The sequence below is a fragment of the Vipera ursinii genome (genome assembly GCF_947247035.1).
Source record: "Vipera ursinii genome assembly, chromosome: 1".
Lineage (NCBI taxonomy): Eukaryota > Metazoa > Chordata > Lepidosauria > Squamata > Viperidae > Vipera > Vipera ursinii.
The window spans coordinates 155,807,814-155,832,805 of NC_139512.1; the positions used below are offsets into that span (position 1 = coordinate 155,807,814).

At 38.4% G+C, this 24,992-nt stretch overlaps 3 protein-coding genes across 7 annotated transcripts in view; 2 read left to right on the forward strand and 1 right to left on the reverse strand.

The window, feature by feature from the left end:
- Positions 1 to 900, forward strand: part of SSB (small RNA binding exonuclease protection factor La) — a 28,538-nt gene extending 27,638 nt beyond the window's left edge. Inside the window, exon 12 of the mRNA XM_083365680.1 lies at positions 359 to 900. Within this exon, the coding sequence (XP_083221806.1) occupies positions 359 to 459 (101 nt within the window). The 3' untranslated portion in view covers positions 460 to 900. The remainder of the gene's footprint in view (positions 1 to 358) is intronic.
- Positions 454 to 9,890, reverse strand: METTL5 (methyltransferase 5, N6-adenosine). 3 transcript variants are annotated; one of them, XM_083365719.1, is made up of 8 exons: positions 9,696 to 9,888; positions 8,237 to 9,366; positions 7,594 to 7,708; positions 6,082 to 6,263; positions 3,358 to 3,440; positions 2,978 to 3,029; positions 2,450 to 2,499; positions 454 to 574 (listed from the first exon to the last, which is right to left on the reverse strand). In XM_083365719.1, the coding sequence occupies exons 2-8, from the start codon at positions 8,343 to 8,345 to the stop codon at positions 506 to 508; spliced, it is 660 nt and encodes a 219-aa protein (XP_083221845.1). In that variant the 5' UTR covers positions 8,346 to 9,366; positions 9,696 to 9,888; the 3' UTR covers positions 454 to 505. The 3 variants fall into 3 exon arrangements, 2 of the variants coding, with proteins under 2 accessions (XP_083221845.1, XP_083221846.1); XR_014492846.1 differs by having other exon boundaries at positions 476 to 574; positions 2,450 to 2,526; positions 9,696 to 9,886; XM_083365720.1 differs by lacking the exon at positions 454 to 574 and adding an exon at positions 934 to 1,057 and having other exon boundaries at positions 9,696 to 9,890.
- A 1,239-nt stretch (positions 9,891 to 11,129) lies between these two features.
- UBR3 (ubiquitin protein ligase E3 component n-recognin 3) overlaps positions 11,130 to 24,992 on the forward strand; it is a 106,630-nt gene continuing 92,767 nt past the window's right edge. For all 3 annotated transcript variants that reach the window (XM_083352215.1, XM_083352216.1, XM_083352217.1), the window contains exons 1-5: positions 11,130 to 11,703; positions 20,181 to 20,320; positions 22,171 to 22,329; positions 24,180 to 24,323; positions 24,788 to 24,837. In XM_083352215.1, the coding sequence (XP_083208341.1) occupies positions 11,234 to 11,703; positions 20,181 to 20,320; positions 22,171 to 22,329; positions 24,180 to 24,323; positions 24,788 to 24,837 (963 nt within the window). In that variant the 5' untranslated portion in view covers positions 11,130 to 11,233. The remainder of the gene's footprint in view (positions 11,704 to 20,180; positions 20,321 to 22,170; positions 22,330 to 24,179; positions 24,324 to 24,787; positions 24,838 to 24,992) is intronic.

Here is a 24,992-nt window from a genome sequence, read left to right on the forward strand (position 1 = left end):
GCCCTATCCCCCCCACAAATAAGCCCCAGTTAGGATTGTAAGCCAGACACCCATTTTGTACCATATTTACCGAAAAATAAGACCTAACCGGAAAATAAGCTCTAATGTGTCTTAGGAGCAAAAATTAATATAAAACCCAGTCTTATTTTTGGGGAAACATGGTAATAGTTACATTCCTTACTGGTTTTCTCAAGTTTGTTAATGTAACCAGTTTTGTAATCTGTTCTGAGAAAGAGACCAAATTAAATGAGACTATAATGTCATTTAATATATAATATAAATTAGCTTGATATTACTTGGCTTGTAGGTCAGATTGTGATTGTTGTAGCCCACCATGACTGAAATGTCAATTTTACAGGGTCAGCAAGTCCCAAGAAAAGACCACTTGACGAAGATAAGCAAGAAGAGCCTGCTGCCAAACAACTAAAAACAGAAAATGGTGCTGGAATTCAGTTGTAAAATTGCAAAAACCATTCAATGCTACTTTTATTATTTTAATACAGTTTTAAGTCATTCCTCCATCCATCTTTTTTTTTTCACAAGAGAATCTGATAAAATCTACTTTGATGTCTACCTGTAAGACAAAGAAGAAAATTACATTTTGAGATTCTTTCTTGGAATTGTGGCTGATTTAACATAGTTTTTTAAAAATATCTGATGAATGAGCCTATAATTAGGGTGAAAGAAAAGGCTGAAAAACTGAACTATATCCTAATATCTGTTATGTACAAAACTTTTATTGAGTAGTGTATAACAAATAAGTATCAGTATCTTGTGTATTAAAGGTTTGTGAATCTTTGTGTTCGGTTACAGATGTATCAAATTGTATTGCTACCTTTAGTTTATTGGAAGGAAAAAAATCTATAAATAAAATAAAGCAACTACGTAGAGTTACCATGAGCACCTAGCTCCAATTTTGTACTTGTCTTCAATGCTGCATTAGAACTTTCTCAAAATATATTTTCTTTGTATGGCAAGGACAGAAAGTGTCTTCTCCAATGAACAGATGTTGCTTTAGGTTTTAGTGCAAAGGTGACTGTAGCTTCTACAGAGGCTGCTTTTCATATAGCAAAATCCAATATAGATTATATTACATGGTGAAGGAACAGGGGAATTGATCTAGTAAATAAATATACCCTGCTCATAACTTTTATTTCAGAGAGACTTAAAAAATAGTATTGTAATATATTATCAACAAAAGTTTTCCATCAATTCTGATTCTGTACATGTGGAAAATCTCATTTAATTTTGATTTCTAACATGCACTCCCTGCACTAGTAAATGTGCTACTTTGAGAGTTTGTTATAATTGTGATCCAGCTTCTTAAATTTGTGGGCTGGATTTGTCTTAACCAAATAGCTAGATCCATATTATTCCTGTTTATCTTCTCCCCAACTATTCTACTAGCGGCAGACAAAAATCAAATTAAGACAGAACAGGTATAGAATTAGAAGGATATTTCTACAACAGAAGGTAGTCATCAGTCTGAAATATATTTTGTTTTGCTTGTTGACTGTTTTCAGCTAAAGAGTTAACGGTGACTTGAGAATTGCAGGTAGAATGGAACGTGTGTGTGCTAAACAGAAAGATTGCATGGCCCTTTCAATTTGAAGGCGACATGAATTTGGAGTTTGTACAGATGCTCAGTTTATACCTGTAGGCAGATGCTTAATATGGTTGTTGGCTTTCCTGTGATCACGTAGTTTCTTGGCACAAGATCCCAAGGATATGTGAGTTTGACTTAAGGAGTTTGAGACGCATACTAAATGTGCGTTCCTGTATACTCAGAAACAGTTTTTTTACTTTATGTACTAAAATCCTGCACAGCCCCAAACACAGAATTTTACAGTTTGTTTATGTGAACTGGTTTGATTCAGTCTAGTTGAACCAGTAGTGCCATTCTCTTTCAAGGGTGAATATCTGCCCTAGGCAAATAATACTGCGTTCTAATAATTCTGCTACCCATATGGATTTCACCACAGGTAAATTGCATGATTCTCCTCGTCGTTATTATGCACCTCTGCTTTGTGGTCCTTTTACAATATTCGTATAGTAGGTTTTATCTTTGATAAAACACCGTGATAACTTCAATCTTTTCTGAGTAGGAATTCTCACTTGTAAACCTTCCTTGTCTATCATACAACATATCAACCTGTCACTGAAAGGTTAGGAGCCACATTTGATTGCACCAGCCGGAGAATGGTGAATTGTTGTATGTAATAAAATAGGTCCCATGTTGTTGATTAGGATAAGGGACTCCTCTGGCTCTAGAAATTACATTTCTACGGCCTTTTGTTTAGATCTTCAATTTTGTTTTTAATACCAGATTATACGTAGAGACCCAGCTCAAATGGAAACATTTTTGTCTACGATCATTTGCATACAGCTCAGTTATTCAGCAACACAATTAAATAGGTTTACTCCAAATTAAAAGCGGCCTAATACTTACCGATTTTTTCTTGTGGAATTTATATGATGCTGGTAGATCATATTTCAGTTCTAAAAGTGAATTAAAAAGAATTTAAGCTGTAATAGAAAATCATAAATATATTTGAGAAACGGTATATAACAGCTGGAAACAGTTAATGCACGTATGATCTGAATATCTGATACTGGGTAACTGGATATGCTTATGATTACATAAAAGTATCTTGTGTCTGGTTGAGTAGCAACAGTTCATTAGAGATCAACTTCTACAATGCAAATACTGCCTACATTTTGAGCATATTTAATTTAAGATACCATTATAAAATAATTTTCACAATAGTTTTGGATCTGTGTATTTTAAAAAGCACAAGGGAAACAATTGCTATGAAACAATAGTATAAAATGATTAAAAGTAAAAAAAACCATATTTTATCATGCTATTTAAAGACAGCTTCTATAAAGGTATTTGGTATCCTATATAAAGAGAGACTAATATTTAAACGGGAACTCTGCCTTTAAATTGAATTCAACAATAACAACTTGTCCTTACCTGCTAAAACTTCCATCCCTATATTCCATTCATCTGCTTTTTTCTGAATATGCTGAGCATGGAAGGAATGTAAGATATTAGAGGTTCCCTTAATTTTGATCAATCTATATATATTGCATCTGATGACAATGATTTCCCTGAACAAATTTTCACAAGGTTTTTCTGTTCTAAACACTGAAAACTAAACTACTAGATTTTGCACAAACTGATTGGTATTATAAAAATTTAATTCTGATATATATCTGGAATATGGTGTTAATAAAATGTCTCAGGCTATTCCAGGACACCTGATGTCAGCATCTTATGATTGTAGAACACCCAACATTTCTAATCTTACTGTTCCATACAAGAACGTGTATCAGCACAAACTTTAGACATACTTGTCGAGTTGATGTTTTATGTAAGGAATACACAGCTATTCTTGCCATTTGCACAGCTGTCTTGAGAAAAGCCATATCCATGCCTACAAAAATAAAAGTGTTGAGTTTTAAGCCTTTTTTACTCAGTCACAATTATCATCTGTCCTGCCTTTCTAATATCTCAGCAGCCTTGAGCAATGTCGCCTACAGAAATAAAGCAGTCTTGCTGATGTTAAGAAAAGCTCAATAATGGTTAGCACTGTATATTATCTAGCTTTGAGAATACACCTTTTTCTTTCACTACTAGGTGCCCAACTGATTTGAATACTACAGGTAGTCCTCAACGTACGATCACAACTCAGCCCAAAATTTATGTTGCTAAGCAAGACAGCGGTTAAGTGAGCTTTCCCCATTTTACGACCTTTCTTTCGACAGTTGTTAAGTGAACCACTGCTTAAGTTAGTACATGGCTGTAAGTGAATCTGGTTTCTCCATTGATTTTGCTTGTCAGAAGGTTACAAAAGGTGATAACATGACCCCAGGACACTGCAACCATCATAAATATGAGTCAGTTGCCAAGTGTCAAAATTTTGATCGTGTGACCATGGGGATGCTGTCTGTAATGGTCGTAAGTGGAAAACTGTCGTAAGTCACTTTTTTCAGTGCTATTATAACTGAACAGTCACTAAATGAACTGTTGTAAGTTGAGGACTACCTGTATTAAATACTCATAAGGTAAAGGTAAAGGTTCCCCCGCACATGCGTGCTAGTCGTTTCCGACTCTAGGGGCCGGTGCTCATCTCCGTTTCAAAGCCGAAGAGCCAGCGCTTGTCCAAGGACGTCTCCGTGGTCATGTGGCCGGCATGACTAGACGCCAAAGGCGCACGGAACGCTGTTACCTTCCCACTGGAGTGGTCCCTATTTTTCTACTTGCATTTTTACGTGCTTTCGAACTGCTAGGTTGGCAGAAGCTGGGACGAGTAACAGGCGCTCACTCTGTCACGCGGCACTTGGGATTCGACCCGCCAAACTGCCAACCTTCTGATCGACAAGCTCAGCGTCCTAACCCACTGAGCCACCGCGTCCCTCTTATTAAATACTCAAGTGTTCCCCTATTCTCAAAAGACAGCAAATTGAATTTTATTTTTTAAACATTCCTGATTAGTATAATGTTTTAATGTTTAATCAGTTTAAACAATTCAATCATCTGTATTATGTAACCATCTTTGTTTAGATATATTGCTTCCAACTATTTCTTATATTGAATTAAAGTTGTAACATCAGAGTTTAAGGTTTGATTTCTGTCAGATATTTTTGATTATCTCGCTAATAAATGTACTTATCAATAATAAACACATAATTGGTTAAATATCTGGTATGTGCTAAACTATCAAAAAAAGCTTTTGCCTTAAATATAAAATGGAACGCACAGTCCACATTACACTAATGGTAGAAATGGTAGAAATACATTTATAAAATGAAAGCTATTTCTGGGTTATACTTGTTTCAAGACAGATTTATTTATTATTTATTTATTATTGGGACTTATATGCCGCCCTATCTCCCGAAGGACTCAGGGCGGCTAACAACAATAAAATACAATGATACAAAAGTTAAAAAAGAAATTAAATTAATAGCCCCAATAGAATAAGTTAAAATTAAAGTTAAAAATTAAAAAACATTTTAAAATCCCTATCAGTCCAGGTCAGCCTGATGGAAAAGAAATGTTTTGAGGCCGTGGCGAAAGGACCGGAGGTCCAGGGCCATCCGAAGCTCAAGGGGAAGTTGGTTCCATAGGGCTGGTGCTCCCACAGAGAAGGCCCTCCCCCTGGGGGTCACCAGCCAACATTGTCTAGCCGACGGCACCCTGAGGAGGCCCTCTCTGTGTGAGCGTACTGGGTGATGGGAAATCCTTCCCGGCAGCAGATGGTCCTGCAAGTATCCCGGGCCTAAGCCATGTAGGGCTTTAAAGGTAAGTACCAGCACCTTAAATCTCACCCGGAGGACAACCGGTAACCAATGCAGCTCATGCAGGAGGGGTGTAATATGGGAGTATCGGGATAAAAGTAAGGATATGAAGGAATTGAATTTATGGACGATTGGTGGAATACAGGCTAACAAAAATTTCAGAGATAAGATATAAATTAACCTTGCTTACTACGAACCACAGAATCCAGCACAAAAGTTTTAAGGTAGGGATGAAGAACTTTTAACTTCAAAGGTAATATGGTACTGGAATACATGGCAGAGATACATGGTTACTTGGCAGGAATGGGCAAAACATCTTTTGCATGCAAGAGCTAAGTTTCAAATTGTCCATGAATTTAAACACCTGAATTCTGGTCAGATTGTTTGCAAGGAGACCAGAAAAAGCCAAGAACGTTGGTGGCAATGGCTAAGAAGGTAGGAAATAAAACACTCTGGGGAGATTGGGTGAGGCTGACAGGGATTAGTTGGATATGTAGGATTGAAGTCAAATGATGCTGATGTCAAGAGCACACTAGACCAGTCTGCCCATCTATCTTCCATGACAAAAAGTGCCTACCTTTCCCTTAGCTGGGAAAGATGGGGTGGTGGTGGTCAGGGCAGTTTATATTATGTCTGAGGTGACAGACATCATGGCAGCTAAGAGAAGGTAAGAAAAGGAAGTATGGCTTTACTGGCATTATGGAAATGCTGTAAAATAAATAAAATTAGCAGCTTCTTCAGGAAGTTGATTCCCATTCAAGGAAAAAAATGGCTAACCTTTATTGTGCTTAGTTCCAAAAGGAGGATTCATAATAACTGTATCAAATGTTTTGGACATTTTGTCAAGCAAAGAACATATGTTGCACTGAACCATGTCGACATTTGTGAGGTCAAATTCTTCAGTATTCCTGTTAAATACCTCCAGCGCATTGGCATCTATATCAAATCCTATACATAACCTGGGAAAAATAAAATTAAGAGAATTATAATAGCACATATTACTTTTAAAATGTGTCAACTCCTACCGCTAATTTTAATACTACTGGCAGATCTGTTGTGATTTTTTTTTGCTAAAGGAAAAATGAACACTTAAGATTTCTAAATGACATATAAATTTTGAACGATTAGTCAATGTGATTTCATCTTCGAATGGTTTTTCAAGTGATGCTATTTCAGTAGCAGATGTTATTTATATAAAAGTTTGAAATATGGAGTGCGTATCCTATAATGTAGTCTCTGATGCAGTTTACTCATATGTAAACTACTAATTTATCACAAGCCTAACAATGTGTTTTAGATGCACATTTTGTTTAAAATAATGTGAGTACCTACACTGCATTCTTAAATTAGAAATATGTCTAATAAATCTGTATTTATAATACAGGTAGTCCTTGACTTACATCCAGAATTACAGTCTTAATTTGTTAAACTCATTAAATGTGATGTCAGTGTGAAATCAGGCACAGGAATGTGCCTGTGCCTGAATTCACAGCCTAAGTTGGTAAGCAAATGCCGCAGCCATTAACTGGTTTCTTCAATGGGCATTTTTTGCCAAAATCCAGAAGTAAATATCAGAAAACAGCAAAATCCGCCAAAAATTGCAGTTGTGAGATGGAGGCATGATGCAGATGGCCATCAGGGCAAATCCAATAGTCAAAACACCCAAAATACAATCACTAGATGCAGATGTTTGTATATGGCCATCAGAACTCTGGAACTGGGTTGTAAGTAGCTCAGGGAGATCTGTCATAACTTTGAATAGTCACCAAGCAACCAGTTGTTAAGCAAGGACTACCTGTAGTTGGACTGAATGGCAAAGATCCAATTGGATTGCTGTAACCATATAGCTTTTCTTGGTGGCAATATAGTAGTGGCTTGTCATTACCTTTGTTTTATTTCAGGATGGTTGGTTTTTTTTAACTTCGCCGTTTAGTTTACAGCCCAGGGATTTCCTAGTAATCTGATTCTGACTAGTTTTAACCATGACTAATTAAAAACATGCAACAAACATTTTCTAAAGCTACCAGGACCATTTAGATCAGACATGTCAAACTCACGACGTCATCCAACATATCGGGACGGTTTTGCCATTGCCGGCAATGGGGTGGGTGCGGCTTCCGCATGATGCATCTGGTCCGCGGGCCGGCAGTTTGACACCCCTGATTTAGTTGGATTTATTTTGAGATAATATAGCTCGTTTTGACATTCTTGTTCTGAAGTACCTCTGGTTTTCAGCTTTCCTCATTTAGTTTAATATTAAAAGAGCAATAAGAAAATGAGATTCCTTACCCTGCTCCCAACATGGCACTTCCAATGCTCAGTATGCCACAACCACATCCAAGATCTGCCACAATCTTGTTTTCAATATCATCAAATGTATTATGAATTGTATAAAGCATACATGCTGGAGAATAAAGACATATAGGCAACAGGTTCAGAGCAAATACAAACTATACTAAAACTGGGATGAATAAAGGTCATCCAATCTGTTTCCTCATTCAAGCAACATTTTATTCATCCACAAATTAATACATCAGCAAACTTTATAACAGTAATGAAGTATAACACCTATTAAGATGGCTATACATATGTAAGGCAAATAGAAACTCACATAAGTGAAATACCAAAATTTTCAAGGAAAAGCCCTCCTTAAATAAAAACATCTAGATTGAAAAAAGCACTGATATTTCTAGGTAGAAAAAGTATAGGGGAGAATCTAATCAAGAAACAGGCATTAGTTACACAGGAGTATCAGTTAAACTTAGCGAAATATTAACTTCCCAACTTCTAAGATTCTTGGAATTAAACAACCAGCATTATTATATTAGATAAAGAACATATAATTTAATGAAGATAATCTTTAGAATGAGCTGTTAGAATATGTACAATAGACCAACACTATATACATGACAAAGAGAAGAATAAAATTTACCTGCAATATGTGGCCGTGTCGGATATTGTTCAAGCAGGAGTTTTGGATTCTCAAAGACATCAACTTGTTGCAAACAACTCTCAAGTTCTTTAAGTTTTAACTTTTTCATGCTTAGAATGTAAGATTTATAATCAGTTATATAAAGGGAATGGATACATACAAATATTAATGCTTGTTTATACCGTCCTTTGTATAATCTCAATAAAAATGTTTTTTAAAAAAATCTGAGGCATACAATTTAAAATACAAGAAAACTCAAAATTTATTGACATTTATTTATATTTCATAATTCTTAGCCCCCCATCTCCCTTGAATGAAAAAATGTTATCCAACAAATGAACTGGTTCATATTCCAACAGACTAATCCTCTGGATTTGCATTACATTAAGCCATAAATTATGCTTCACAAACCATAATGGCTGCACTAATACAGCAATCTAAACCAAATTTATACTAACAGATAGCATTTTGAAACGTAAAACCAGACTAGGAAAAAAAACCTGTTAATTTTTATGCTCAAAGTTTAGTGTTGCTTAACTTTAAACATGGCAGAAAAACTGATTACAAATCCAAAATAAATAAAAATGAAAGCATTATACAATGGAATATATAGGAACATTTAAAATGTTCCAAAGTAACGACCTTACTTTTCTTCAGATGAACGTTAATGGAAAAAACTGGGGGAATGAGGTAGATACTTCTGAGCTTATGAACTGAAATCAATCCTGAGAAGCATTGTTGTATCCAAATCTTTTTCCAGTCGAGCTAGACTCCAAGTATTTTAATTATTTTTCTTGCCTGTTTTTTCCCCGAGTTTCCGTTAATTCTGGGATAAATTTGCAGAATATCCTTATACAGGAGGAAACGTGTTAACTATTTTATATGTTAATGCAAGTAGAGAAATTATTTATACAAATAATCGCAACATCTACTCTAACCTACACCTCCTAAAAACATAGAAAACGCTTTTACCTCTCTGCCCTTTCCTCAACGATCACGTATTTCCGCTTTGTGCAGCAACTTAAGCAACCCTCCAAACAAAGGAAACGAAGTTCCGTGCCTTCAGTTCCTATCCAGAAAACAGAACACAAGGAACCTTTTTTCCCCCCATGTCCATTACTCTGGAAATCCTAGAAATAGAAAAGAAGCGAAGCTAATGGGATCTCAATTTGGACACGTCTATCCAAGAGAAAATAGTTTTAAAGTAAAGAAGTCCGGTTTCTGTGGATTGTTATGTAATGCTATTATCTATTTCCCCGGACTTTTAAAAAAAATAAATTCCGCAATGCCAAGCAGGAGCGTTTTACTTGCACATAAACGTAGAGTATACCATAAGGGGGTGAATACCTCACAGGTTTGATTCGATTCGGCTCAGTTCGATCCATCTCAATCCCTCGAAAATTTAAATGTGCTTCATTACGGCTCGTAAACTTATCTAAAAATACTAACAATACTTAACCTGCGTTAACTGCTGTTCCAGAGTTTAACGCCTCCTGTGCCATCAAGTCATTTTCGACTGCCAGCGATCACACAGACGAACGTCTCAGCAACTCTTTAGTTTTAATGGTTGCCTTTTCCACTTGAAGTAAAGATTATGCGTTTTATTTCTGCTCACCTCATCAAGGCTTATGTTGCATTTCCACATTCTTTGGGTTCCCCCCCCTTGTGCATTTATGCACAGTATAGAGTAGAGCTTGTCTTGCTCTGTGGGTATGTAACAGGTGCCTTTCTCCACCTTCGCTAGAAATTGATGACACTTGAGGACCCAGATTGTTGGGGGCAATTAAGCTGACTTTGTAATAATGCCACTTGGGGTGTGTGTGTGTGTGAAAGCCCTAATAAGCAGGCATATACATAGAATGAAGGCTACTGCTAAGCTTGTAAGCCGCCCTGAGTCTTCGGAGAAGGGCGGGATATAAATGGAATTAAAATAAATAAATAAAAAATAAAAAAATAAACCTTGGCTCTTTTATGACTCGTGGACTTCAACTCTCAGAATTCCTCAGCCAGCCATGCTGGCTGAGGAATTCTGGGAGTTGAAGTCCACGAGTCATAAAAGAGCCAAGGTTGCTTACCACTGAGATAACCTTTCAGATCAGAAAGATGCTTATTCTGGGGTGCCTGCTATTTGACTATTTAGCAACAGCTTTCTATGTAAGAAGACCCGGTAAGCGCCCGGCTTCATCCCCGATAGGTTTCTGGTCCTGCTTCCTTAAAGTTTCACCCAGCCATAATCAACGCCTAACCCAGGGGTAGGCAACCTCGGCTCTTTTATGACTCATGGACTTCAACTCCCAGAATTCCTGAGCCAGCCAAGCTGGCTCAGGAATTCTGGGAGTTGAAGTCCATGAGTCATAAAAGAGCCGAGGTTGCCCACCCCTGGCCTAACCGGATTCCGTTCGTTAAAGGAAGGCGGGCAAGAACTTGGTACCACGAGAAGAGTGCCGCTCGCTCCAAGTCCTAACTGCGCGGGGACGGGGCGACCTGAGCGGCCCCTTCCCCGCGGACTAAAGTCTCCTCGGGGGCAGCTTCGGGCCCCCGAGCGAGCACGCGGGGGGGTTGCAGCTCTTGGTTCCCCCCCCCGAGGCCTTTCGCAGAAAGCGCCTTTTCAACCGGCTCTTCCAGCTGACGGAGGGTCCCGTCCCCAGCCTTATATATACGGGCAGCGTTTATCAGCGCGGGCACCACCACCAGCGAGTCTCTTGGCGGAGCGGGGTGGTCGGAGGGGAGACGGCGGGAGGCTCTCGGGAGAGCGCAAAGCAATAAAGGCGGCCTCAGCAGGCAGACCGCCCAGCGCTGGGGCAGAAGGTGGAGGGAGAGTACTGTAGGCGGCCCGGGTGCTGACTTTCCCGGCTATCGCGAGAGGCGCCGCTAGGAGGGAAGGGAGGGGAAAGGCGAGAGAGAGGGAGGCAGGTGAGGGAAGAAGCGCGGCGAGAGTCGGAGGGCTGCGCCGCCCTTAGCGGCTGCCTCGGGGGAGCGACGTCCTCGGCCGCCCTCATGGCCGGTGCGGGTGCTGGAGGGGGCGCCCAGGAGAAGCGGGCTACGGCGGCGCGCCTCAAAGCGGCCCTCGGCGCCGCCGCCTCCGCCTCCGCCGAAGAGAGCGAGGCTGCCGGAGAACTCCAGGCGCTTCTGGAGCGGGTCTTGGGACCCCTGGCGGGCAGCGACGACGACCCCGAGGCGGTGTCCGAAGCGCTGGGCTGGTGCCGCTCTTTGCTGGCGGGCGGCGAGCCGTGGGACGGCTTCGTGCAGGCGGTCAGGGCCTACGACCCGGCCACGCTCTGCGGCCTGGTGTGGACGGCCAACTTCGTGGCCTACCGCTGCCGGACTTGTGGGATCTCGCCTTGCATGAGCCTCTGCGCCGAGTGCTTTCACCAGGGCGAGCACGCCGGACACGACTACAACATGTTCCGCAGCCAGGCGGGGGGGGCCTGCGACTGCGGCGACGGCAACGTAATGCGGGAAGCCGGGTGAGTGGAAACAGCCCCGCTGGCTGGCTAGCGATGGGGAGGATCCCTGGGCCGCTCCAGCAAGTGGAGGGGGGGGGGTTTCAGAAAAGCCACGCTCTGTTCCCTTTCTCCCCAGTGGTTTTGAAGGAAGCACGCGTGCCGAAATAAAAATAAAAATCCTGCTTGACAGGGCTGTGATCCGGAAGGACAGGTGGATGGATGGAAGCTCTGCGTAGAAGTTTGCCACCTAGGCTTGACGCCTCCTGCGATTTTATTGGCACTATAGTAACTCGTCTTCATGGGCGTCTGCTTTATAGGATCCGTACTCGTAGTAGCAAAGACACAGTGCTTTTGTGCCCCGTCTAGTATGTGTTGAATCGGGGATAAGCCCCCTGGAATGCAGCACAACCTCCCGCGTACTCTATAGCAGTGTTTCCCAATCTTAGGAACTTGAAGATGCGTGGACTTCAACTCCCAGAATTCCCCAGCCAGCATAGCTGGCTGGGGAATTCTGGGAGTTGAAGTCCACGCATCTTCAAGTTCCTAAGGTTGGGAAACGCTGCTCTATAGCATCAATATGTCCTGCTCCCTAAATGTATGTAGAATCTGATATGTTGTGGCGTAAATTTTTGTGAAGCAGGTTTTTAGCTTGTAGAAGCCGTAATAAATTTGTCTTTAAAGAAAACTTACTCTTTATTATTTATTTATTTCTTATATTTTTATACCGCCCTTCTCCCGAAGGACTCAGGGCGGTGTACAGGGCAATAAATATAAAAAAGCGGAATACAAAAGTTAAAAAAAACAACGATGAAATATTTAGCCCAGTTTAAAACAGTATTAAAACATATTAAAATCTTAAGCTTACACTTGTTCCACAAGCTGCATTCCTTTGCGAATTACAATCCTTCCTTCAAGAAGTCCTAAATTATTCTTAGAAGAGAAAATATCGGTTCTTGGACATGAAAGTTAAAGGTACCAATAATTCTGCCAGCCAGATTCAAACTCTTGGACATTTTCCTTGGCCCCTGGAGGCCTATAAGATTTCGCTGTTAAAATTCTGATAGTGTTAGTGTATCTATAAAAACAAAAGTACAAACATGGTAGAAGGCAGATTAATGTGGCTGCATATTTCCTGATTCCTACGTATGAGATTGAAAACTATACTATTAATAAAAGATACAGTACTCCTCTGCTCATTACGTGTATTTATTTATTGATGTTTTACATTAAGTTGAAAGGAGTAATGTTGCAGGGCTCTGTATAAGTTAGAACTGTTAAGTTTGCATCTTATATATTCCAGGCAATACAGTACTTCTTTTTATTCTGCGTTTTTCCTGAAGTTAAAAACATTGGCTTGACTCACTACACTATGCCAGTATATTAATTCATGATTCTGTGTAATAAAAACAGAAAATTGTATTGAATTCATTCTAATGTGAATTCATATCTTATGTGAATTCATTCAGTAATATCCCTCTTGCTAGCTACAGGTCAGCAAGTTGTAGAAGATTCCATATAGTTTTCTATGTTTTCATCAAAATGGCCATGACATTATTACCCCATATCCTCTTAACACTGGTAGAGATTAATTATAACTATGTCTTTAGCCCTTCCATATGAATGTTTATATTATTAGGAGGCTTTACAAAGTTGTCAATCGAAGGTTATGCAAGGGCTCATTTTTGACATTTGAGAAATAGAGAAACCCCACATACCACATAGCTTGTCTATAGTAGAAAATATAGGAGAAATGGGGCACAGGCTGTTGCACTGAAGACTTGTTTCTAATTTCGGTCCAGGTTAAATCCTTGGACCAAATAATATCCAAGCAAATTATCAAAATAAATTCCTGTACAACGTGCTTTTATTTTGTGGCAAAACAAAATGTTGACTTCTGAATTTGAATGCTAGTGATGGGAGAACGATCTTTGAAACATGGTTCAACTAATACAGTATAAAGAATAATAGAGGGCCACAGGGGTAAGGAAGTACTTGAAAAAGGTTAGAAAATATAGATTACCTTAAAGAATGGAGTAAATAGTTGGAACAAAAAAGTAGCCTGAGAAGAGCTGACTGAGAAAATGATGCAGAGAACTATAATAAAAGACATGATACATGGGGCATATTTCCTTTTTGAAAGTCAATAATGCACTCAAATGTTGGGTAGAGCTGCTGCCAGTAGTGCCAAGGTAATAGTAGATGTAAAGTTGCTATGAGGCCATACTTTCAGTTCAGTACTTTTTTGACAGGATGAGATGATTGAATGCTGCCAAACTTTCCTGTCACAAAGAAAGCATGTGATAGTCATCCTATCCTCTGCCTCCACGTTAGTAGTTTGATACATGAACTTTGAAGTATGCCAGTATGTAAATAAGTCTCAAGTGTTGATTACTCAGTGTGATAATATGCTGCTCATTGTTATTAGTATGAATTTAGAGAGAGAAAACAAAGATATCTGTGGGCCCTAGTCATGTTTGTTTTCATGTGCGAACAGTTGCACATGGCAGCAGACAAGTTTTTTGTTTAAAATATTACTACATCTTATAATTTAGTGGTGATATAACAGTAGCCTTCAGCCTTTGTGGAAAAGGTTCACACAAGTCATAAAGTGATTGCTTTTAGTTTTGAATATTATATGAACCCAGTCATTGAGATTGTAAGTAATAGTTTATATGTTCCCAGTTAAAGTAACAGTGATGTTTCCTGCATTGTATGTTGTTACCTGAATACAATATCTGAAGAATCCTGGAAGATAAAGCAGCATGATGAATCAGTGAATATTTTCTCCTGTATTTTAGCACTTTGGGGCAAAGGAACCAAGATTTCTATTTGAAGATGGCTTGCGCATTTAGAAAAAGACTTGCCACATTAAAATAAAAATTTGTTTAATGAGTGCCTGTGCGTGCATGTGCACGCACACATGTACACGCGCACGCACGCACACACACACACACCATTTTCTCTCACTGCCCATAGTACAAAATCTTTTTCCAAAGTTTTGGTCAAAAAGTCAGATATGATGTGGAGTGAAGTAGTGATCTGTATATCATTGATGTTGACATATATAGTGATAATTTTTTTTGTTCAGGGAAACTTTTTGAATGAAGGATTATTCAGTCAGGAAAACAAAAATATTAATGAAATTATTTTTCCATGTGTCTTTAAAGAAACAGGTTTATCCCACTCCACAGATATTTATGAGAGTTAATCATTTATTGGACATAATTAATTGGAAATGTGTTCACTCCTATCCAACAAGTTCTTTCTAATGGTTCTTACCAGGGTTTTTTTGTTGTTTATATTTTGGAAATGTAACTGGTTATTCTACTCCACTGACTGGAAGTATTCCTAAGCAAGAATGTAAATAGGGAAGTGATTGTGTGGCAAAGCTGAAGAACCAAGCCTTTTCTTTTTGGAGACATGGGGGATAATGGAAAGGATTATGGAAGATGACATACTTGAATACTTATGTACATGAAAATAAAATTTTATTGCATTCTAAAGATATTGTATACTAGCTTACACCTAAGATATTCTATACCAATGAAGTTTTTCATTTGCTCTTTATATCTGGAAAAAGAACATATAAGTTTTGGTTTAAATTCAAAAAATGTACTGCTTCCAGAACTTCAAATAGAATCTGCCCACCTGTTTTGCTTAGGCTGGGAATGCTTTCTCTCAGGATGTTCTGGGAAAGTGATCAGTCATTCCTGTTTTATACTTTGTAGCTCAGAAATTCACTGTGTCAAACCCCTTATGTTGTTATGTTGTTGTTGTTGTTATGTTGTTGTTAGTTGCGAAGTTGTGTCCGACCCATTGCGACCCCATGGACAACGTTCCTCCAGGCCTTCCTCCAAACCCCTTATGGCAGCTCACAATCAAGGAAGTAGGGGTGAGATTGTAGAATCTTGTAAACTGTATAGCAAGTGTAGTTGAAGGGAAAAGAATTCAGACCCGGGTCGATAGAGATGCTCTGAACCAGCCAGGCAGCCTCGTCTCCAAAAAAACCTCTGGAGCAACTGCCTGCTGAACTTTTATTCACCTCCAACATTACAAAAAACTCCATCAATCTCATACAACATAGGATACATAGATAATTGGATACATAGTGAGAACTTCTCAGGTGCCTATGAGATCATACAAAAACAAAATACTAAAAGATATATGTGAAAGCTTTATCATAGCGTTTCCCAAACCTCCCACATGCCAGCCTGTGAGCCAGGAGAGTATGCTCTTCACTGTAACCCACGTTGGAGGCCAATTAAGGGGTCTGGAAAAGCTGAAGGCTGAGAGGCCAAATTCTTGGGAGGCCAAATTCTGGCCGTTCCCACAGTAGTTACTGAGTATATTATGGCTATGCTTTTATTGCCTTCTAGCAATCTTGATTTAATGGGAAGAATGCTAGTTGCTTATTTGAAATCACAAAATGTCTGTCTGTCCTTGGTTTGCTGTATTTTAGAAGCATAGTTTTTATTTTCGGGTCAGATAATTCCATCACAACTGTCTCTCAAGGTTAAGATGGTTCTCCTGCTAATGTTTTGGAAGGCTGTGAGAATTACTCTTTTCCATTGAGCATTTAGCGGAAATATATTGTGGAAGGAAGGGCTGAAGAAAGGCAGGGGTAGGGCTGTGTGCATATGACCCCATTCTTCAACTTTGAGCTTTATCATCTGTAGTGCTTAATTACTGTGCACTCTTGCAACCTTTGGTGCTTTTTAAGATCAACGGGATAACGTGAAATGGAAAGACACATAGTCCTCAACTTACAACCAGTGATGGGATTCAGCCAGTTCGCACCACTTCAGCAGAAACGGTAGCTAATTTTTTGTTGCCCAGGCCCAGAATGGACTTCCAGAAGCAGCATCCACACAGAGAACCGGTTGTTAACATATTTGAATCACACCACTGCTTACAACTGTTTGCTTTATGACAGCTTGAATTAACGACAGCCTCAGAAAAAGTCAGTTATGACCTAAATTTGAACTTATGATGGACACCCCACTCCCACAGTGACATGATCGCAATTTGGGCACTTGGTAATGGACTCCCATTTATGTTCAGTTGCAGCATCCTGCAGCCACATAATAATCATTTGTGATATTTTTTTGCCAGTTTCCATCAGTAAATGTCACTGGTGAAGCTGGATTGGCATTTACAATAGGGTGACTCTACTTCCAACCATGGTAAAAATCATCAAAAAAGCAGATTCAGTCATGTAATGACCTGACTTATGAGTGCAATGACTTACAATGGAAATTCCGGGCCCAATTGTGATTGTAAATTGAGGGCTACTTGTAGCAGATCTGTGCATTCGTAAAAGAGGACAAACCCTGTCAACGTTAGCACCTAGGCACCTAAAGGAGTATGGTACAGAAAGAAGTATAGAACTAATCTATGCCCTCTCCTTACAAAGGAGAAGCTCACATGGTTTGCTTGCCATCTGTCTGTTATGGAACTTACAGGAACTCAAAAGTCGATTTGGGTAATCCTTAGTTGGTGAGGGACGAATGTGCAGTTGACTGTAATTGGTGTACAGAAGAGATAGGAAGGCTTGTAAGCTTTTTCCAAGTTTATTTGGGAAGTCATTATTGTGACATGAGCAGCTACATAAATGGAATAATATATTCATACAGTACACATCACTTGTTCTTGGTAACTGCTCTTAACTTGCACATTTTGCAGACATGTTACATCCAGCAAACCTGTATCATTCTGCATGATTTCCTCCTACCCAACTGCCTGTAGTTAATACTGTTGTGTCTGTTCCCTCCATAAATCACTGAGTGTACAAACTATTATCCCTGTGAAAATGTCATACAATTCATTGGGATAGTTTGTGGTCGAGCCAAAGGCTGGACTGAGTTCTGCTAAGATTGTTAAAGATACCTTCCAACACTTTTTCACATCCTTAGACCTGCAGGAATTTTAGACTTCTCATTTATTCATTCATCTAAATAAAGTTTCTTTTTGTTTTTCGTGGTGGAAGGGCAAAAATAAAATAAAATCAATTCATTGATAACAGTATTGAGACAGCTTTGGTTGCACTTGTGGATGATCTGTATTAGGCTTGAAATGAAGGCAGTGCATCCACCCTAGGTCTCCTTGGTTTCTAAGTACTCTTTAATACATCAACCTTGGAGTCATTTTGGACCAGAGAAGCAGTTAGGAATTGGAGGCGCACTCACTTTAGTGGTTCTCCTCCTTCCTCTCCTAGACCTTTGTTTTGTGGGGTGCTGCAAGGCTCTCTTCTTTCCTCTTGAGCATACATGAAGTTTCTGGGAGAGGTCATCAGGGTACAGTATCATTAATCCCCAGTTGCATGTCTCTGCTTCTGGCTGCTAAACAAAATTGTCAAAATTCTGCCCCAATGTGGGTGGTATGCATTTTTTTCTGTTAACTTGTTTGATATAAAATATTTTTACCTTGCTTGAGAAAATGGGTTAGTCTTCTTTCAGGAAGTAATTCCTTATTTGAAGCCATGGCATAGAAAAACTCCTGTTCAATGTTTGAATAATACAATTGAATTAGAAAGCGATCGCCAACTTTTATGGGTGTGTTAGTATTATAAAAAGATTTTTGTGTGATTTCATGCAAGTACATAGATTGGCTTATGTGTAGCATTAAGATCCAGTGAACAATCATAGAATTAAAAAGGGCCATTGAAGCCATCCCTTACTCCATGCAGAAAACCAATTTTAAGGATCCTTAATAGTTCTAGCTTCCATCTGAGCACATGAGGTGAAGGAGAGCCACAGATAGTCTTTGGGTTATGTCCACTTGTTCAGTGACCAAAGTGACAACAACAATGAACGAGGGAGACTTATGACATTACAGCAAGGCACGATTTCTTTTTTTTTATTGAAAAGTTTTAAAATACAGTTTTCCTTTAAGAATCCCCCCCTCCCTCCTCCCCCCTCCCTACCTCCCCCCCTCCCCCCCTCCCCCCCCCCGACTTCCCAGAGCTAAATACAAGGTATATATATAAAATGCAATCATAAGCAATCATATACTAACAATTATAAACTCTAAAATCCATCACTCTCTAGCTTATATAGGATAAAACAAATAATAATAATATTGAATATATATAAAAAGAAACTAAGATAAGAAAAGAAAAAAAAACGAAAGAAGACTTATTCAAATGCTACATAGAACTTCTTAACCCTATACTTGTTCTGGATAAAATCAATCCATTTTCTCCATTCCATAATATAGCGTTCTTGCGAATGATCTTTCAAATAGGCCGAAATCTTCGCCATCTCTGCCAGGTCGGAAACCTTTAAAGTCCACAGCAAGGCACGATTTCTGACATTCCCTGCTGACTTCCCACAAGCAAAGTCAACAGGAAAGCTGGCAGGAATAACAATAGCAATAGCGTTTTGACTTATATACCGCTCCATGGTGTTTTCCAGCACTGTCTGGGTAGTCAGGATCGAAGTCCAGACTCTGGGCAGAGTTTGCCTGCAAGACTGCACTGTAACCATTGCACCACCAGGAAGTCAAGTCACTCCGGTTCCTGCTGCTTTTTCACCCACTCTTGCTGTATAATGCCTACCCGTGGTAGCGTGGCACTCTTTTGTTTACCCTCCTGTGCTCTGTAGGGTCTGCCTGCAGCACTCCCCCATGGCTTCCACCACTGGTCCTGTGGTACAGTAGAGACTGTCAAAATGCAGTCACGGGACATTGCATTTTACAACTGCATTGCTTAGTGATGGAAATTCCAGTTCCAATTGCCATTGCAACTCTACTAATACCTGTGACTGGCTGCATTTGATCAATTTGTCATTATGGATAAGATCTTTTCCTAACATTACACTGGAATTTGCTTTCTTACAACTTAACTCCGTTGTGCTACATTTTGCATTCTGTGGCAATAGAGAACAGTTCCTTACTTTCTTCTGTGTGACATCCTTTTTGTTTATGAGTTGTTTTCCAACTACTGTACTGTATGTGCAAGGACCTTTCTTTATTTCATTCAGGAAATTGTTGAAAACTTAGTTGTTCTCCCAGGCCTTGGGGATAGAAGAATTCTGGAGCCCCACTTAGCTTTTATACTTTCCTTTTCTGGCATATATATATATATATAATGCTGGAGAAGACTCCTGTGAGTCCCTTAAACTGCAAGGCGATCAAACTGGTCAGTCCTAGAGGAGATCAACCCTGACTGCTCTTTAGAAGGCCAGATCCTGAAGTTGAAACTCAAATACTTTGGCCTAAATGGACTCCAGAAGATGGTAGAGGCCAGGAAGGCCTGGAGGAACGTTGTCCATGGGGTTGTGATGGGTTGGACACGACTTTGCAGCTAACAACAACAAATATGTGTGTGTGTGTGTGTATACACGTGTGTGTATACACCTACATATACATACATACATAGATACATACAATTGATTTTTAGTTTAATCTGCCTAGAGTCATTTTGGGAGTCAGACAGCCTAAAAATAAAATATATATTTTTGTTAATTGTGATAATTTAATTTTAAATTACTTTATTACAGGTTCTGCAAAAGGCATCGAATAAAATCAAGCTCAGAAGTTCCATCTGTTCCAAAAGATTTGTTGATAATGTCAGAACTAGTTCTTCCACAATTCATCTTCTGTCTTATTCAGTACTTAAGAGAAGGTTATAATGAGCCAGGTAAACCTAATATTAATATTTGTGTTTTATGTCACAAGTCAAGTTCTTAACGCTACTAATAAATTTAGTTTTATTTGTTTTATTTTGATTTGGATGGGTTGAGGTTTATATTCCTTTTTATTTTCAGGATCATTGAAAATATCTATATAGTCATTAAGTGTCAACACCAACCTGATGGCGGTATCAATAATTCCTAGGAAATTTTAGTTTCAAGTAATTTGTGATTTGCAAATGAATGGTGTTTTGCCAAAGCTTGAAGAAAATATTTATATTTTATATTACAAGTGAATTTAATTTTGCAAGATTCTATAGACTCCCTTGAAGCTATTTTTCCTTCTGTCCTATTTAAGCAACTCTTAATGTTTTTTGAAGAGCTGGAAGAAAAAAATGAATTCCATCTATTTCAAGATAGAAGAGAAGATGAGTTTGTATTCTATGTTGGTTTGAAGAGTAATTTTAAAAAAACACATCACAACTAGTACACAGTGCCTTTCTTAATAAAATATGAATAGCAAAAGCCAAGCTTTAAGCACTAGATTACATTCAAGATATTGAATGGAATGATGAGTGAAAGAAGGAAAAATACTTGGCTAATTAAAAATATCAAAAATCAAGAAAATGAGTCTTGGGTGAAAAAGTTATAAGAATAACCACAATTCTATGCCGAACACAGGAGGAAAGAAAATCAAATACTTAGTTAAAATGGTTTATTATTCTGCCACAGTCTGCTTGGAACATCTGTGTGAAAATGTATGTTATCTGCATATCAGTGTTACTTCAACTCAAATTTCTCATGGCTTCTGTAAATGGCTTCAAGTAGATGATGCAAAATACGCGGACCAAACAGAATATTGAGGTATCCCAGAAGTTATAGAATATAGAGGATAAATTCTCCAGTATCATTCTTTTGGCTTTGCCTTTTCAGAAAGGACTGAGAAAAGAAGGATATAAATGGTGAATCGTGGAAAACCACTGAGGTCCAAGGAACTAGTAAGATCATATTGCCTATCCATTCCTTGATATCAGACATCAAGAAGACGAGCAAAATTAGTTCTGTCCCCAAACTAAGTAGGAATCCAAACTGTCCTACCTCCAAATAATCTTTGTTACCCAAAACCACCTTGAGTGAAGTCACCAATTCTAGTCACATAAAGACCTTATGAAGCGTGGTTCAATTTCATCAGGGACATGGTAGTCTTTGCACATTCCCAGGCCAGAGTCCAGTTGCCATTTTATTCCTACCTCCCTATGCCGACCAACAGGCCACTGGCAAGAGCTGATTTACCATTGTGGCTCTGCTTCCCTATACATGCTAAACAGTGGGTGAGAAGCTGCTCGTCACCTCAGCCCTGCCTCCTTTGCCCATTAACTGTCAGCCTTGAAAGTTCACTTGTTGCCTCAGCCGCACATGCCCCAATAGACACTGATTTGCTGAAGCATACAAGTAGTAAAAAAAGGTAGCAACGTCTGTACTAATATTCAGAAAACTGACAGTAGTGACTGTGGTTACCAACCCAGATTGCATACGCTTTGCTAAGAGGAACTGTGATCTTATACTGGTTACCCAAAAAGAAACATTTGAACATTAAATATATGTCTAAAACAATGACATCTCATTAGGCTGGAGACCTACATGCCTTTTTGTATTAAGAGATTTCTACTGAGGAAATTCTTGACCAGCAGGTTTGTGCTTAGAATTGTTATTATGGTATGTGGTGCATGTAAAATCTAAAGTTATGGTTGCAAGAGTGGTGTGTTCTGTTTGGCAAAATAATAACCAGTCAGTAGTTATTAAGCAATTCAAACCATGTATCTAATTTTGTGCAAAATTCTTGCTTGGCTTCTTTCAGTTCTTGATTTGCCATCAGAAAAAGAACTTCACAAAGTACTTCAGATGTTGGAACCCCACATTTCATTTCTGGAAGATCTGACAAAAATGGGAGGAGCAATGCGTTCAGTCCTTACTCAGGTTTTGACTAATCAACAGTACTATAAAAGTCATAGTTCTGGTGAGTTCTTGTTTTATTTTGCTTGAAGGAACGTTCATAATTAAACTTGTTTTTATGCTTTAGGATCAGGGTAGCTGCTAAAAGAGAAGCAGGCTTTACTTTGCTATGAACTTCACATTCTATTGATCTCTTTAAGCCTTACTGATGACAGTTTTTGCTATTAATTGTTGAAAAATATTATATATTTGAGTTGCTTTTAGGATTTGGTTTATGCTGCTAATATAGTTTAGAACAGGGGTAGGCAAACTCGGCTCTCTTATGATTCATGGACTTCAACTCCCAGAATTCATAGCTAAGTCAGGAATTCTGGGAGTTGAAGTCCATAAATCATAAAAGCCGAGGTTGCCTACCCCTGGTTTAGAAGTTTTAGAAACTGGTTCTTAAAAAGTTTTGTAAGCTACCTTCCACAAATGTTTGTACTGAAGAGCATATTTCAAATTCTTAAATAGAGAATATATGCTATATATTGCTTCTGTTCTTTTTCTTAGAGTAAATTGTATCATTGTTTCCCTAGAATGGGGGTGTCAAACTGCCGGCCCATGGGCCGGCCGCATCATCCAGAAGCTGCACCCATCCCATTGCTGGCAGTGGCAAAACCGGCTTGATACCTTGCGCGACGTCATGTGATGTTGCGAGTTTGACATGTCTGCCCTAGAATACTATATTATTCTTCCTTTTGCTCAAATTAACAAGTTCAGGTTTAAAGGTCCGTGAAGATAGAAGTAAAAGTAGTGATCTAGTTTCACACATTGCACTAAGCCATAATGTTCTTTGTTTTGTTTTGGCTTAAGAGTGTTAATGACCCACTGTTAAACCATGGATAATGCCTTAGTATGTAAACTAATCTGTCATAGCTTATTCAGGAAAGGATAAGCAAACCATGCCTTAGTGCAGTGTAAGAATGCAGCCAGCAAGTTAAGAATGTGACAAGTAAATATGAAGGGATGAAAATACAGAATCAACAGTGCCTCCCCTGGGGCAATTCATTATTTACCCAGTTGAGCAGCAAGTGACAAATTGCATGAAAGCAATTTGTTATTTTTACATATATGTCAGCCAAAGGTGACAATTCAGATTATATATATATATATATATATATATATATATATATATATATATATATATATATATATATATATATATATATATATATACTATATATACTATATATACTATATATATATATATATATATAAGGTCTATCCTTAGAGTCCATCACGACAGCAGAACTTCAGTATTTTGCAAGGTTAGTTAGAACTTCCTATATTACTTTTTATATAATTTATATAAAGTCTTTTTCCAGGTTGCAAGAATGTTCTTTAACAGCATTCTAAGGTTGAAAAGGAAATAGCATCCCCAAACCCAAATTAAACATTTAAATAGAATTTGCACTAGTAAAGATATCACCGTGTTGGTATATTGGCGTTAATTTCAAGAGCCAAGTTTATAGTCCCCATTATGGAATGGTATCATGCAGAAATGTTCAACCTTTGATAATTAACCTGAAAAGTCACAATAAAAGGGTGGATGGGCTGCAGTCTGGCTGATTTTTAGTTCTGGTGTATTTATATGTCAGAAAGGTCTGTGGCCCTAGTTCCTTTCTTGACTCACTGTGGATGAATGTGCTATCTACAAAGGAATTAAATTTTCTTTCTAAGTAAGCAGTACACTCTAAATGCTGGAAAATATTTATGAATGGAAAGCATTATTTGAAGGTAAATGCACCAATCCATCCCATAGTTTCTGTAAAGTACTTATTATAATGTTTGTTAGCCAATTATTTTTAAGCCTATACCATTCTGTAAAGATTGGTCCTTGGAGTGAACTTGTATCTTTGAAATATATTTAAGGTGGTGGAGAAAATACATGTTCAAAGAAAAGCCATGAAAAATACCTAATAGCTTTGAAAGGTTCTGGACTGACATTTGCTGAAGATAAGCTTGCATGTGGAATGCAGGATCAAGCAGCTGGAGCTAGTGCTTCAGTAGTTCAAGGTTTGTGTGAAAAGTACTTTCTAATTGTAATTAGAAGAATTCCCATGTTTGATATGTTAACATATAGAACTTCTAAAGTGGCTTATGACACGTTCTTGAAGCAGCACAAATGCAAGGAGAAAAAAGTGTGTCAGAATTCTTATTCAATTTTCAAATTTGGGGAATACCAGTTTAAATTATGGGAAACATTAGGATCCCTTTCCAATACATTTAGAAAATACAGCCTTTTGGATTACAAATAGTAATTGCGCTAAGATGACATTTCAACAGTAGCAACGTTTGTGTTCCATTCTAGAGACAGTAATAAATTACAAGTATCACTTAAAAGATTTAGCATTTTCCAGCTAAACTTTAATTCCAGATTCTAAATAATTAATTTAGGTTTATACTGTAGGTTTGTTTTTAAAGTATTTTTCCAGTTTTGTATGAATTACAAAGGATATTTTAATTTTTAATTTCACAAGGTTTTGCAGGTTCTACACCAGCTTCAGGGCAAGGTGATTCTTCAGATGAGGTGAGACTTTCAGAATAAAATAAAACGTAATCTTGTGTGACAGCAATTAAGATACCATGAGCCTCATCGTGTTTGTTTTTGCTAACAAATTTATTTAATAGGATTATTTATGCTGAAAATGCCTCCAGTAAGAAAATTGTGATTACTACTCTTGA

Bases quoted from the DNA above. Each gene is read 5' to 3' on its own strand.
- METTL5 (XM_083365719.1), bottom strand. From the start codon at position 8,345: ATGAAAAAGTTAAAACTTAAAGAACTTGAGAGTTGTTTGCAACAAGTT. The intron at 7,709-8,236 runs GTAAATTTTATT...TTTATTCTCCAG, and splicing joins GACACGGCCACATATTGCAG to CATGTATGCTTTATACAATT. The intron at 575-2,449 runs GTAAGTATTAGG...TTTGTCTTACAG, and splicing joins AATTCCACAAGAAAAAATCG to GTAGACATCAAAGTAGATTT.